Here is a 14,094-nt window from a genome sequence, read left to right as displayed (position 1 = left end):
GGAGAGATCAGAAGGCGTAGGTCATTGGATCTCAAAGATCTGATGGAACGGGATATTGAGACACGTTTTTTCAGGTAGTTTGGTCCGTGATCGTTGATGGCTCGGTGAGTGAGAGTGAGGACCTTGAACTGGATACGGCTGGCCACAGGCAGCCAGTGCAGTTCCTTACGATATGCGGTTACTGATTGACGGTAGGGAATATTGCCAATCAGTCTGGCTGCCGCATTCTGAATAATCTGCAGCCGGTCAATCAGGTATTGGGGAGCACCCGCATAGAGGCTATTGGCATAGTCCAGGTGGGACGTGATAAGGGCATGGGTAACTGTACGGCGGGAGTCCAGAGGGAGATAGGGAAGTATTTTTCTAATCATGCGCAACTTCAGGAAGCAGGCAGAGGTCACTTTATTAATCTGAGTTTTGCATGAGAGGGAATCGTCAAACTGGAAACCCAGGTTGCGGGCCGAGTGGACGGGAGAGGGAGCGGGATCAAGTGCCGCGGGCCACCACCAGGAGGATGGGATGGAGTTTTTCTGGTTAAAAAACAGCACCTCTGTCTTGTCTGCATTGAGTCTTAGATGGTTTTCAGACATCCAACCACTGATGTTGTTGAGGCACTGGCGGAAGTTGGAGAACGCGGAGTCAGAGTGGTCTCTAAAGGAAAACACTAGCTGGGTATCATCAGCATAGGAGACCACCCTGACTCCGTAGGACTCCACCAGGCCGGCCAGTGGGGCAAGGTAGATGTTAAAAAACAGAGGGCTGAGGGCAGAGCCCTGTGGCACACCGCAAGACAGGGGTTTTTCCTCCGATTTAAAAGGCCGCAACAATACCCTCTGACTTCTTCCTGAAAGGAAGGACTCGATCCAGCTAAATGCAGTGCCGCCAATGCCAATCTGTTTTAGTCGGTCAAGGAGGATGGGGTGAGAGACCGTGTCGAATGCAGCGGACAGGTCGAGGAGGACTAGCATGGCCTCCTCGCCCCTGTCCACGCACTCCCGGATTGTCTCCGATACTTCCAGCAGAGCCGTCTCTGTGCTGTATCCCGCCCGAAAACCAGATTGTGAGTCGTGCAGTAGTGAGTTGCTTTCCAAGTACTCCGTGAGTTGCAACTGCACGGCTTTTTCCAAGACCTTTGCGGGTTTGGGGAGAAGGGAAATGGGGCGGTAGTTGGAGAAGACAGTGGGATCAGCATCTGCCTTTTTTAGAATGGGGATCACCAAGGCTTCCTTCCAAGTGGTAGGGAAAAAGCCATGGTGGAGGGAGGCGTTCCAGATGGTGAGGAAAGAATCGGCTAACGAGGGGGCCAGCTCACCCATAAGTTTGGCAGGGACAGGGTCAGAGGGTGCACCAGACTTGCAATGAATGAGTAGTCTGATGGCATCCTCCTGGGTGAGTTTATTAAAAGCGAGAAAGGACGGTAAAACAGGGGGACTAGTGGACGGAGGCCAGGATATTGGCCCTTTAGGGAAAGAGATGCATAGTTTGTTGATTTTTTCAAGGAAGAAGTCCGACAGTCCTTCGCACAGAGTCTGACTAGCTGAGTTCTGAGTGGCCCTGGCCGGAGGATTGATGAAATCTTTAACGATGGTGAAGAGGGTTTTTGAAGAGTTTTTGGCCTTGGCAATTTGAAGTGAGAAATAATCTTTCATGGTGATTTTTTTGTGTTTAAGAAATGTTTTCAGGGCAACTTTGTAGGCAAGCTTAGCTTCAGGGTCGTAATTTAGTCTCCACTTCCGTTCGAGTGCTTTGCATCTACTTTTTTCCTCACGGAGAGAGGTGGAGAACCAAGGAGCAGAGGGGCGAGATCTAGTAGAGGCAATGATTTTCTGGGGAGCAATGTGGTCGATGGCATTGATGAGGGCGGTATTAAGCCTAGAAATATTTCCGTCGATATCAGAGGATAGATGCTCCGTCTGGAAGTGAAATACCGGGTCCAGGGTGGCGCATGTTACTTTGTGCCACTTCCTTCCCAGCTCCTTCCTGGGTGCGGGAGGAACAGATTTCCGGTCTAAGGCCAAAGAAAAGGGGATGAGGTAGTGGTCGGACCACGTAAGGGGGAGGGGAGGGAAGACAGTGATAGTGGAGAAATTGGCGAAAATAAGATCTAAGGTGTGACCAGCCACATGAGTAGGACCGGTGACTAGTTGAATGAGGTTAAGACTACCCATGATTTCCAGCAGATTATTTGCTTTCGCGCAAAGAGGGTTGTCAACGTGGAGGTTAAAATCACCTAGAACTAAAAAGCATTGATGTTTAAGAGATAAGTCGGCCAGCTGGTGGGTGAGAGCGGTAAGAGAAAGGGGAGCAGCAGTGGGGGGGTTATAGATTAGTGAACCAGCCAGTATAACTGCTGCAGAATCGGATACAGAGAAGTATAGGGCTTCAATTATACCAATGTTGGTAAGTTTGGTGGTGGTCAGCTGAAGACGAGATTTGAAAATTACTGCTAGTCCGCCTCCCGATTTACCCCCAGCCCGGTTAATACATTTTATGTCATAGCCTGAAGGAATGGCCAGATAGATGTCCGGAGAGGAGGCATCAGTTATCCAGGACTCAGTGAGAAATAAAATATCCCACTCGTCGGAGGAAATCGACAGCCAGATGTCGTTGGCATGACGGGGGAGAGACCGGCAGTTGACCAAGCCTGCTTTCAACATCCGGTGGTTAGATGCGGGGAGCTGCGGCGTGGGATGAGAAGGAGAGTGAAAAGAATAGGAAGGGAGAGTGAAGTTGCATTGAGGGCAATGAAAAGGAGCGGATTCTAAGCAGATAGGGTTGCAGGGGGTTGTGGCCGCGCAGTGAGAGGGATTAAGTGAATGCAGTTGGGAATTGGTCCAGGACGTGCGAGCGGAATCAGCGGAACAGGCAGGGGGACTGGCCCTGGGCCCGATCCAGGCCCGGACGGGCTTGCCTTTGGCGCGCCTTCGGCGCGCTGACGGCGCGCCCGCTGCGCCCGTCTGCTGCGCTTCCTAGCGAGGCACATAGTTTATACCTGAGGGGGGGGGTGTCACGGGGGCGTGGCCAGCTGAGGTGGGCGTGTCTAAGGAAGCGCCTCGCCCTCGGTAATGGCGATGATAGGAATCGTTGCAGCGCTGAAAAACGCTGTTCGTGACCAGGAGGTGAGTGGATATGTTTTAAAAAACAGAGTAATGCACAAACAATTTTAAAAGATTAAGGCTCACTCCCGGCTTCCGCCTCAGGAGACTCGTGGTTCTGTTGTGTCGCGCTATCAGCTGCGCGCACTTTATAGCCGGTATCAGGGGGCGTGGCCAGCTGAGGTGGGCGTGTCTAAGGAAGCGCCTCGCCCTCGGTAATGGCGATGATAGGAATCGTTGCAGCGCTGAAAAACGCTGTTCGTGACCAGGAGGTGAGTGGATATGTTTTAAAAAACAGAGTAATGCACAAACAATTTTAAAAGAATAAGGCTCACTCCCGGCTTCCGCCTCAGGAGACTCGTGGTTCTGTTGTGTCGCGCTATCAGCTGCGCGCACTTTATAGCCGGTATCAGGGGGCGTGGCCCGTTTAATCTCCTCCAGTGGAGTGTCTCACTTAGTTTCACAGGGTGAGCAGTGGGTATTCATTTTCTTTTCAAATGCTATATTTTTGTGCGGTTTGATAATTAGATGTGTATGTAGAGTTCTTCCGACTGGTTCAATCCATTTGGTGCCAAAGTCCTGAAATTCAGGATATGGCGTGATTCCCGTTGGTGTAGCATTTTCTCTCTGTTGCCACCGCGTGTCAAGGTAGGGATGGATTCTATCCCATGAAATTTCAACAGTTTCCAATTGCCATTGTGATGCATGTCCATGTGTTTTGCCACTGCGTTGTTTTTGTCTCTGTTTTTGGTTGCGCGAACATGTTCTAATATTCTCTTTTTTAGTTCGCATATGGTGCTCCCCACATATTTTAACTTGCATGGACATTCAATGATGTAGATGGTGTATTGGCTTTTACAAGATATTAAGTTTCGTATGTGCCAGACTTTCCCACTGGCCATTGAAATTTCTGAGATGGGCTGTGCAATTTGACATACCTTGCAGTTGTGGCATTTGATAAATCCTTTGGTTTTGAGCCAAGTTTCCTTTGGTTGTTTGATTTGTAAATGACTGTGTATAAGTCGATCCTTCAAATTGGTTGCTCTACGAAATGTTATTGTACGCCAACGGGAATCACGCCATATCCTGAATTTCAGGACTTTGGCACCAAATGGATTGAACCAGTCGGAAGAACTCTACATACACATCTAATTATCAAACCGCACAAAAATATAGCATTTGAAAAGAAAATGAATACCCACTGCTCACCCTGTGAAACTAAGTGAGACACTCCACTGGAGGAGATTAAACGGGCGACAAATAAGACACTCAAACACTTGGGAATAATCATTTATTGTAAATAACTATGGTGTTGCAGGTTTACATGAACTAATACAGTTCGTACCATGGACACATGTGAAAGTCGACCTGATAATGTTGATTTGTCTTTTATTATCCTATCCCGCTTTGAAAGAGTTTAATTTTACACTGTTTCAATGTTTCTTTATACTTCATGGATATAATTGTTTACATACATAAAGTTATCGGACTACAACTCCCATAAATCAATGGAGTGAGTCCTGATGGGAACAGGAAATGAGGTAACCAGCATTTCCTTGAAAGTTTTTTTCTTTATTTAAAAACCAATCATGGGATATGTTACAATCGACCGTGACCAAGGTATTGTGAGAATACCGAAACGCGTTGGTTTGGAGACCTGTGTGTCTGGCACGATTGCTGATGGAATACTAAAATAAAATTTCTACAAACTGAGTAAACTGGAGTGCGACCCTGATTTCTCCCACGGAGAAGATTTTCGGCATATATATATATATATATATATATATATATATATATATATATATATATATATATATATATAATATCTTTAGCCACTGGCTTTTGTGAGTATTTCACAGCTTGCTACTGTTTAAATGTGCTGTCCATCAAGCTCATAGTATATAGTCAAAGGACACATTGTCCCATTACTGTTCCTATTATTCTTTGGTGATGAGCTTCAAGTAGTCATACAAATGTTATCTTCCTCACTCGCGTCTTCACTCCTCATCTCCACCCAACCACTGCCCTCACTCCCTTCCTTCTTGCTCTCTTGTCTCACTGAACCTTTTCTTCCTTGTCTCTCTTGCTTACCTCCTTGTCATCTCTGCTGCTAGTTGTGGTTTGCCCTCTTGCTCAGCGTCCTCACATGATCCTACTGCTCCCTGTCATCCCTCCCTCCCCTGCCTCAGTCGCTTCTCATTTTTATTTCCCTGTCATTTTCCCTGCCTGTCTCATCACTTACTTTCCATTCCTACTTTTTCTGCTCCATCTGTCCTCAATTGTTTTTCCTTCATGTTCTCCATCATCTGACAACACCCAGTGGCTAGCTCCCTGCTTTCTCTTGATTTCTGCTCTTACACAATGTTTGTCGCTTTGCCTATCTATGGCTTGTACAAATCCCTTCTAAAAAACTGTTAGAGATATTCTACAGCTGGAATAGATGTAGTTACTACATACAGTGACTATTATGACTTATCAATATTAAGGTCACTTTTTCCATTAACTACAGGAGTTGCACTCAGAGCCTTGATAATGAATATCCCCATTTTACCCAACATTGACATATTTATTTAGAAAGACAAGCAAAAATCATTATGCTTGCAAAAGTGAATATGCAGATTTCACTGAAGTAGCACATTCTGGTGTGGTCATACAAGTAAGAACTGTCAGGGGTGACTCCTCCGCTAAAGCGGAGGAGCGTCGCCCACCCACTGAGCAGGTCAAAAAGGAAACAAATAACATGATAATAACTCATTGTATTATCATTTTATTTTTCCGTCCTTGCTCAGCTGGGTAGGGGCGGGGTGGGCTGTTCTACTCGCAGATCAGGACAGGGAGGAGTCGTTTGCCCACTCCAAGTGCGCATAACGCTTTGGCCGTCCGTCTTGCGCTGGCCAAACCATCATGCGCACTTTGCATGGTCTCTGCCCAGGCTGCATTACCGCCTGGTTGGAGAACATGCCCAGGCTCCCATTCCCTGGCTGAGCACTAAACCACGGCGCTCAAACCAATCACAATGCCGCACTGCAGCGTTGTGATTGGCCATAGGGAGCCTGGGAGCCAGGTGCTTCCTGCCTTGGAGTCCTGTACAAAGCTGGCGAAGAGGACCGAGAGGCAGTGGCCACTGAGAACTGTACATTTTTTCCATTGTTTCTTTCCACTTTCAACAGAAGGAGACATGAAAGGGCATCTGCTCATAATGTTCTGGTGTTCTAAGATTTTGTGGAGAGTGGTGGACACCTGTATCACCTCTGGTAATTGCCTGAGTTACTGCCGACTGCTCAAAAAAAAATTTGTGCTTAATGGAGTAACCTTTATTAAAGCCCTCATATGCTGTAGGCTTTATCAGGAAAGTGTTGCATTTCAGTTACATTCCAAACATTGGCTTTGACAATGCTTGTTTGGAAAAATTAAACTTGTTGGCATTGGCAGTGTGTGTTTTTAGATGGCGATGGGTGGACGTAGGGTATGAAATGTGTGTTGGGCCTGGTTGTTGCATTTATTTAGACAAACCTCTGAACCATGTGTATGCTCATGAACAAGAGTCCATGCAGTTTAATAATTGGATTGGGATTAATTGACTGGTGCGACCTATTTATCACTATGTTGTTTTGGTATATTTTCTGTGAGAGTAAAACTGCAACCTGAAGCTTACACGTTTCTGTCCCCAGACATGGCAAACCCAACCTCTCTTCTTGCTGGAGTACCTTTAAATTAATTAATAGGAGCAGCCGTTATTTACAGCAATTAAAAAAGACTGAGGTGTTGTATCAAGGGTATTTTATGAGAAGATGGACTTTTTCCGAATATAAATGGATGACTTCCTCCTGAATTCATAACTTTGTCACTCCATGCTCTTGTAGACTCTTCTACTGTTTATCCTCTTCACTGAGGAAACAGAGGAAGCCTTAATGAATGATCGAAGACAATGACATGATAGCGGAAGAAGCCTGTTTTGTAATACCCGGAGGTTATCAACTTACAAAAATACACCACAATCTTTTATATTATTTTGTCTTTTTTTATGAGACGGAACGAGCAAGTAATACATCTTGCTTGCAAGTTTTTAAAATGGAAAAAAGTTAATAAAAAAACGTTTAAGTGGTGGTTGCAGAATTCCAACTTCCAAAACTGCCTTTATTACATTAAAGCCATTGCTTTTGAAAAGTATCCGTTTTTGGAAATGATTGGCTGAACTAATGTGATATCACAACTGTCGTTGTTCAACATGTTAGTTACCACATTGCAATATTTCAGTAGTACTATCTTGGTTTAGATCATCTACATGTATAATATGTTCAGGTAATCTCTATTTTAATCTCTTACAGCTATAATGTTGCTTTCTGGCCAGTCTGGTCATATCTCACTCCCTTGTTGCTGTTCACACAATTTATGGGCCTAGTGATGTTTGTGGCACTACTCGGATAAGATATTTAAGGTAAAGTTCAATTTCAATTTGATTTATTTTTTGTTGTTTTTGCAGTTTATTCCCACATTTTATGAAACTAATAATGGATTTTATAGTGGATGTGTCACATGTACGAATATAGTGCAGATTTATAGCTAGCTACAGCACTAAACATGAGTGGAAGATTTAAGGAGCAAACCCACAGGCTGGGGCAGGTCTATTTACTTCCGGTTCAGGTACTGGATGTATTTTGTTTATTGTTTGAGCCATCAACAGATATAATTCACGTGTCTGAGTTTTAATAGCCTATTATCCTAATGAAGTTTATGCAGCAGTAATGGGTTTAAATTGAATGGAATGCTGTTGATAATTGTACTGCCTAGAAAGAAGCAAATCGACTCCTCTCTTTTAGATACATAATAGTTACCATATTTAACATAATACCTTATTGACTTTTTTTAAGAAGACTTTACGTATGGTTTGAATATGTCATCTTCAGGCATAGTGTTTCAGTTTCTTATGTACCAAGGAAGAGATGCATACCAGTGGACATGACTACATATACAATGACTAATTTGATGTCATACTTTTAAATGTTGTCGTCCTTCAGTGAGCTCTGCTTGCCTCTGACAGAATTCTCTGGGTCTATTTTACTAGATTGACCCGAGTGAAGATAGTGTCACAGAATCAACTTGCTTTTGCATGTGAAATTCCTGCTTGGGCACTTTAGAAACTAAAATAAAAGGTACAGGTGAGGGTTACACCTTTCATGTTTGCCAGCTACGGATATGTTCTCCTTTTTAGGTCTCGCCTGGCGTAGGCTGCGCAGACATGCACAGTCTCGCTGGCGAGATTTAATGATTTAGGGTAGCTTTCACCAACGATGTTCAAGCCCCGCCCCTCTTTTCCATTGGCTGGCGTCAGCGTTTATGGTAAACAGTGGCCAGCCATTGGAAAAGAGCTTCCAGTGACGTACACTTTTCTCTTTTAGAGCTGTCCCAGTTGGACTGGCTGCCGCGACTTACTGCTGGCGTAAAAGGTTTGTTATCTTTATGGGGCCAAACACATGACCCCATAAAGATAAGAAACCTTTTAGCACAAAAGGAAGTCAGGCGAGCCAGTTCAACTGGGACGGCTCTAAAAGAGAAAAGTGTCTCTGGCTTCTCTGGTGACTTTAACAACCGTGGGCACTATACCCCGACATTGTCACGTGAGAGCTTGCGTCTCACTCTTCGCCAACCAGCAGTGCGTGAATCTTCTGGTAGCGTGGGGGCACTTATGGAGGGGAGAGAGTGTATCCCCCATGAGCACGAGAGTACCTCTGAGGCACGTGACAGTGAGTGCACGTGTGAGGGCGTGTGAGATCCGCAGAGCCGTGTTTTTTGTCTTGCAATTTTATATAGCTCGAACTCAACCCGGAGGTATCATGGCGCTATACACGAGCACCAGCTGTTGCAGACGGGCACATCCATGTTTTGTTAGGTGTGGGGAGATGAAGTGATTTGCCCAGAATCACAAGAGGTTGAGCCGAGGAGACTCGAACCTGGTAACCCAGCTTCGAGGTCATATGCTCTAACCGTTAGGCCACATCTTAATGAGTCCAGCCTGCAGGGACAGGGGCCCATGTACTTTCACTCCAGAGTGTGTCACTCTTAAGTTTGTCATTCCTGTGTGTCTCTTCTGAGGTTATCACTCATGGATGTATCACTACCGGGTGTGTCATTACTGGGTGTGTCATTACAGAGGGTGTCACTCCTGAGTGTGTCACTGGGGCATGGGGTAGAGCAAACAACCCCGTAATGGTCACCGTGTTCTATTTGTGTGACGATGCTGGAAACACCTGTTGTAGAAGGACCTATAGTTACCAGTACTTCCCTGCTGGGTGAGTTCTGGTTTACCCTTAGGTGTAATCTAATGTAATGTAAGGTGGATTTGTAGAGCACTGCTTGTCACCCGTGAGGGTATCCAGGTGCTGGGGTGGTCTGATTTACCGGAGAAGCAGGAGGTTCCCTGCTGGCTTGACTGCTCAGGACTGTCTATTGACTTATCAAGGGCAGCCAGCACTAGGTGAAAAAGCTCAAAATCTTCCCTTTTTTCCCTTCTTTGAAAAAGCTTCTGCGTCACCTGGGAGGAGTTCTGTGTGTGATGCTCCGTCTGCGTCAGGATTTGTTAGCTTTTCACCTGCACCTATTGTGTGTTTTATTCTTTACTAAGCACCTGTATGACGTCTAATGTATTTGCAGTTTAGTTTTACTTTCTCATTCACAGCCATTTCTTCTCAGGTGAAACGTAAGCTATAAGGCCACTGGATATGAACTTCAGAGAGAGGTAGTTTACGCCTGAGGGAAGTCTCTGGGGTCCCTACAATTAAATATAAGATTATATTTAAGAGGACCACAGATGTTATTACTTAAAGGGTCCTGCGCACCACTTAGTTAGAGAAATGCCCCCATTGTAAAACAAATTGCCGAACTAGAAATAAAAAAAATGTTTGTATTTCAACTGTAAAATGTGCCTTTGGACTGTCAATTTTCAAACTTCCCTAACACTGGGTTGAAAGTTAGCGTCAACCATGACAGGATGCACAGTAGACCAATCACATCACTGTACTCTCACTGCTGTATACGTTGGTAAATATCCAATGGCAGGCACTAATGTATGCTAAGGAATAAAATGCTCAGTATAAAATAAGTGAAAATGTACTTAAAAAAACACATGCTTTCAGAAAGACTACTATGCATGGTGAAACACCAGGGTCGGGCTGGGACAGAGAAGAGGCCCCCCCGCACCAAAATAAGAATGGACCTCGTTAGTGAATTAAATACCTAAAAAATGGCCCATGTTTTCAAATTGGGGCATTTTCGAACTTGTATAGAAACTCTGTACAAGTGTTTTGCAATGTATGGAAGAAAGCATATATTTGTGCTTGCTGCAGACAATGTGCATGTACACAAACACAAGGGTGTGTGCAGAACAACACTATAGTAAATTAGAAGCATTAAGTGTGTATTCGGGAACACAAGCATGTGCAGAGATACACAAGTATGTGCTGGTATACAATACTATGGACAGTAAACAGATTGTAAACAATACAGTAACAAAATAGTGCATCCGTGATCAGAAACACATGTACAGCTCCCCTCCTCTAACCCTTAAACACAGCTAAGGAGATGCTGTCTGCAAGATAAGACAGATACACGTTCTCTGTGTCACTGGTGCCAATCAAAAATTAAAGAACAATTCAACTGACACACTGAAAACAGTCGAACAGAACTTTAGGATGCAACGATTTCGAAAAGAAAAACTTGGCAGTTCATCTTCTACACAACACCGCTTTTTATAGTCAAGGTAAGGTGAGTGGTGCTGCTGCGGACATGCCTGCGGGCTTTGCCGTGGGGGCTGTTGTACATAGGTATGTGTGCGTTGCACCTGCCTGCTGAGTGTTAGTCCCACTGTTGCCAACTCCCTCAACCCCACCTCCCCCCGCCCCCCTTTGAGTGCTGCACACCACTGGAAGGAAACAGAAAGACTCTGCGGACTCTTGGACATCAGCTGATCCGAGCTTTTGAAGGTCAAAGTGAAACCCCCACTAGAAACACCATCCTCGCGCCCTGTTGGAGGCGTTGTGCACCAGAAAGACCTCTATAAGCCTTCCAGCCACCCTGCAGTGGGAGGGCGGAGGACCAGGAACACAGTGTCCTGACACATTCCTGGCCTAGGGGGCAGGCTTAGGGCCTCCTGCAGTGACAGCCACTCTACCGGCCCCACCCACTCCCGTGGACACGGTTCCCAGCAGGGTTAGATTGGGACCAATAAGAGACCCGGGCACCCTAAAAAAGCATCCCATGTTTGCGGACTGTGACCTATCATAAAACCTTGCTCGATATGTATCAGTGTGCTAAGTTTCGGAATAATGTATGGTAAATTACGTGTTTTTCCACCGTCATGCTCCCTCTACACCCACTGGCACCAGGTACACCTGTTTTTTTCCTCAGGCTTCACTCCTGACATGACTGTGCTTCTCACTTTGTCCTCAGTGACTGACAAGAGTGTGCGTCCTGCATCCTCCAGACTGACAGAACCCTTCTTCTGAGACATTCCCCTGTGCTGAGGTGTGTTTGCTGAACGCTCTCTAAGGGCAGGTCTTGGCCTGGTGCATTTTTCCCAAATGCAGACCTGCACTTACTGCATCCACCCCATAAATGGACGATGCACCCTGACCTCGATGGAACTGTGTGTTGCACCCCAAGGCAGAAGACATAGCCCATGTCAAAGAGTATGTAAGTGGTGCATCTCTAGGCTCACTCAGTGTGAGCTGTCCACACGCTTTATGGCAAAGTGAAACTCACACTGCTTTCACACTCAACTTTGAAGCTCTCAACTGTGCCCTATCAAGAACCCCTTCCACCATCTGACCTCCCCTGAACCCTAAGAAGCAACTCAGTTTGAGGGATTCGCTTTACAAGACTCATGCTGCGTGACAAAGGGAACTTTACTGTTTTTAACTGAGCCCGTCCTACATCATCCTCTGGCGTCAGCCTTTACACCCTGTGGTTTGCTTGAAACCCGAGAGGCCAGGGTAATGCAAAAAGGTACTGATGCCAGCCCGGCATGTCCAATTAACCTTAGCGGACCAGGGCACTGGTGCAACAGAACTGCTTTACTCCACCTCGCCCCCCACACCTTCTCATACGTAGTGCGGTTGCAGGCATCTCTAGAGAATGGACAGGCCCAAGCATGTGATCAGTTCAGAGGAGGGGAAGGTCTCACTTGGGGTTCTTAACCAGGACGGTCCATTGTTGTTCTGTGTTTGAGGGTGGGCCGAGCAGGCTGGGTGGAATACACACCTTTCTATGGCTACACCATCTCAGGTTTGTATGAGGTGTTCTTGGCAGGTGGGTTTACAGACGAGGCACTGAGGGTACAAACACACCGCTAACAGATGGCCCTCATCTACTGGCCCATGGCCCAATGCCCAACCTCCCAATCTGACCCTGCTTCCAAAACCCACAGATCCCTCATATGTACACCTGAAAACTACTGAATAGTTTGCCCATTAAGTCATAATTGACCTCGCTCAGACTCTCTCACAGACATACTTCAGTGTTCTTCTAGACGCTCTCACCTGTGCTACCATGACGTGCCCTCCTGCGGTTCCCGGGTGGTCCAGAGAGCGTCTTTGACCAGGTTGTTGGGAAGAGGGTCACTGAAGCTGCACGCAGTAGCGCTGTAGACTGGCTGTAGGTGTCTGTCTGTGCTGCTCAGAGATTTGTCTTGACTGGTTAATGCACTGACACTCACTGCTACTGCGCTAAGCTGCTCTCTCTGGTTGTGTCCCTTTGATCGCCTTGGTCCGGTCCTGATTCAGGAGCTATAGTGCACTGCTGTGGGCAGGAGGCTGAAGCTTTCACGGGTGCACGTGGTGAGCTGTGGTGCCGCATAGGTGGAGCGCTGCTTTCACAGGGCGTGGAGTCCCGGGTTGTGATTGCTAAATACTTGCAGCACCCAGATACCCTTTGGGGTGAGTTGCGCACTAATGTAATTAACAATAATTAACATGGCTGGGAGGCGGGGCATTGGGACCAAAGTCTGGTGGCCACAGGCACCTGGGTGCTGAGGGTGATGGGCCGCCCTGCAGACTCGAGACACTACAAGCAGAGTCTGGCCTGGCTAGAGTTCTGGACTACAACATTCTGCAGCCCTCGACCTGGTGGCTCTCCTAAGCATGGCTTGTGAGGGAGAAGGAGGGGTCTCTTGCAGGATGGAAAGGCGCCAGGCTACCCACTACCAGAAATCGCCAATGCCAAATGATCTCATGGAGGGCAAGAGAAAGTGTGTATGATGCGTTTCAGCATTGGCATGTTTGCCAGTGTCCGTTATCAGGTCTGCTGTACCAGAGCCCCCATGGCACTCAGAGAGCATATTCTAAACTGTGTTTGATCCTCGGGGTGTAATGGTTTGGGGGTGTCCGCAGGACAAGGAGAGGATCCAACCCCCTTCAGAGCTCCACCCCATAAGAATGTTTCTCTCCAGGGAACAGGAAGTGTCAACAACTCCAGGTCCAGGAGTTTCCGGGTACAGCAAAGGGACCCTGGGCGCTTGGGGTGGGGTCTACCCCCTAAAACGCAACAGTTCTTGTTTCTAATCATCCCTTTGTGTTCTGAGATTAGGTGGAGATTGTAGATGGGAGGGAAGGGAGCAAGGTGTATGCATTTCAATGTGACAAACTCTAAGCCCACAAAGCTCTCCTGAGCAGGATGCACCCACTGAGGACAGCTGTGAGTTAATCAAGTTCAGTAATCAGCCTCACATTCCCACATATGAATGAGGCCGAGTGCCCCGCCCCCAGCAGGGGGGTCACATAGAATCCACATATTCCCCTCCCCTGTCACTGGCCATCAGGACTCATCACATGCCCTTGGGGACTGACCCAGGTCCAGCTCCCCGGGGAGGCTTCACTTGCAAATGTCCCAGAAGGAGCTCTCTGCTGGTCCCCTGAAGCCGGGAGATGGTTTTAGCTTCAATAGGCCCGAGCATGGTGGAGGTGGGGGCGATAATATGCAGATCACCTCTAGGTTAAGGGTCCGTTTT

The 14,094-nt window shown here is 46.7% G+C and overlaps 1 protein-coding gene across 1 annotated transcript in view; it reads left to right on the top strand.

The window, feature by feature from the left end:
* Positions 1 to 14,094, top strand: part of TMEM128 (transmembrane protein 128) — a 218,708-nt gene that overhangs the window by 192,018 nt on the left and 12,596 nt on the right. The window contains exon 4 of the mRNA XM_085642424.1: positions 7,424 to 7,533. Within this exon, the coding sequence (XP_085498550.1) occupies positions 7,424 to 7,523 (100 nt within the window). The 3' untranslated portion in view covers positions 7,524 to 7,533. The remainder of the gene's footprint in view (positions 1 to 7,423; positions 7,534 to 14,094) is intronic.

Source organism: Triturus cristatus, chromosome 2_2 (assembly GCF_964204655.1).
Source record: "Triturus cristatus chromosome 2_2, aTriCri1.1, whole genome shotgun sequence".
NCBI lineage: Eukaryota > Metazoa > Chordata > Amphibia > Caudata > Salamandridae > Triturus > Triturus cristatus.
The sequence above is the reverse complement of the archived record's forward strand: the minus strand, read 5'-3'. Positions and strand labels throughout refer to the sequence as shown.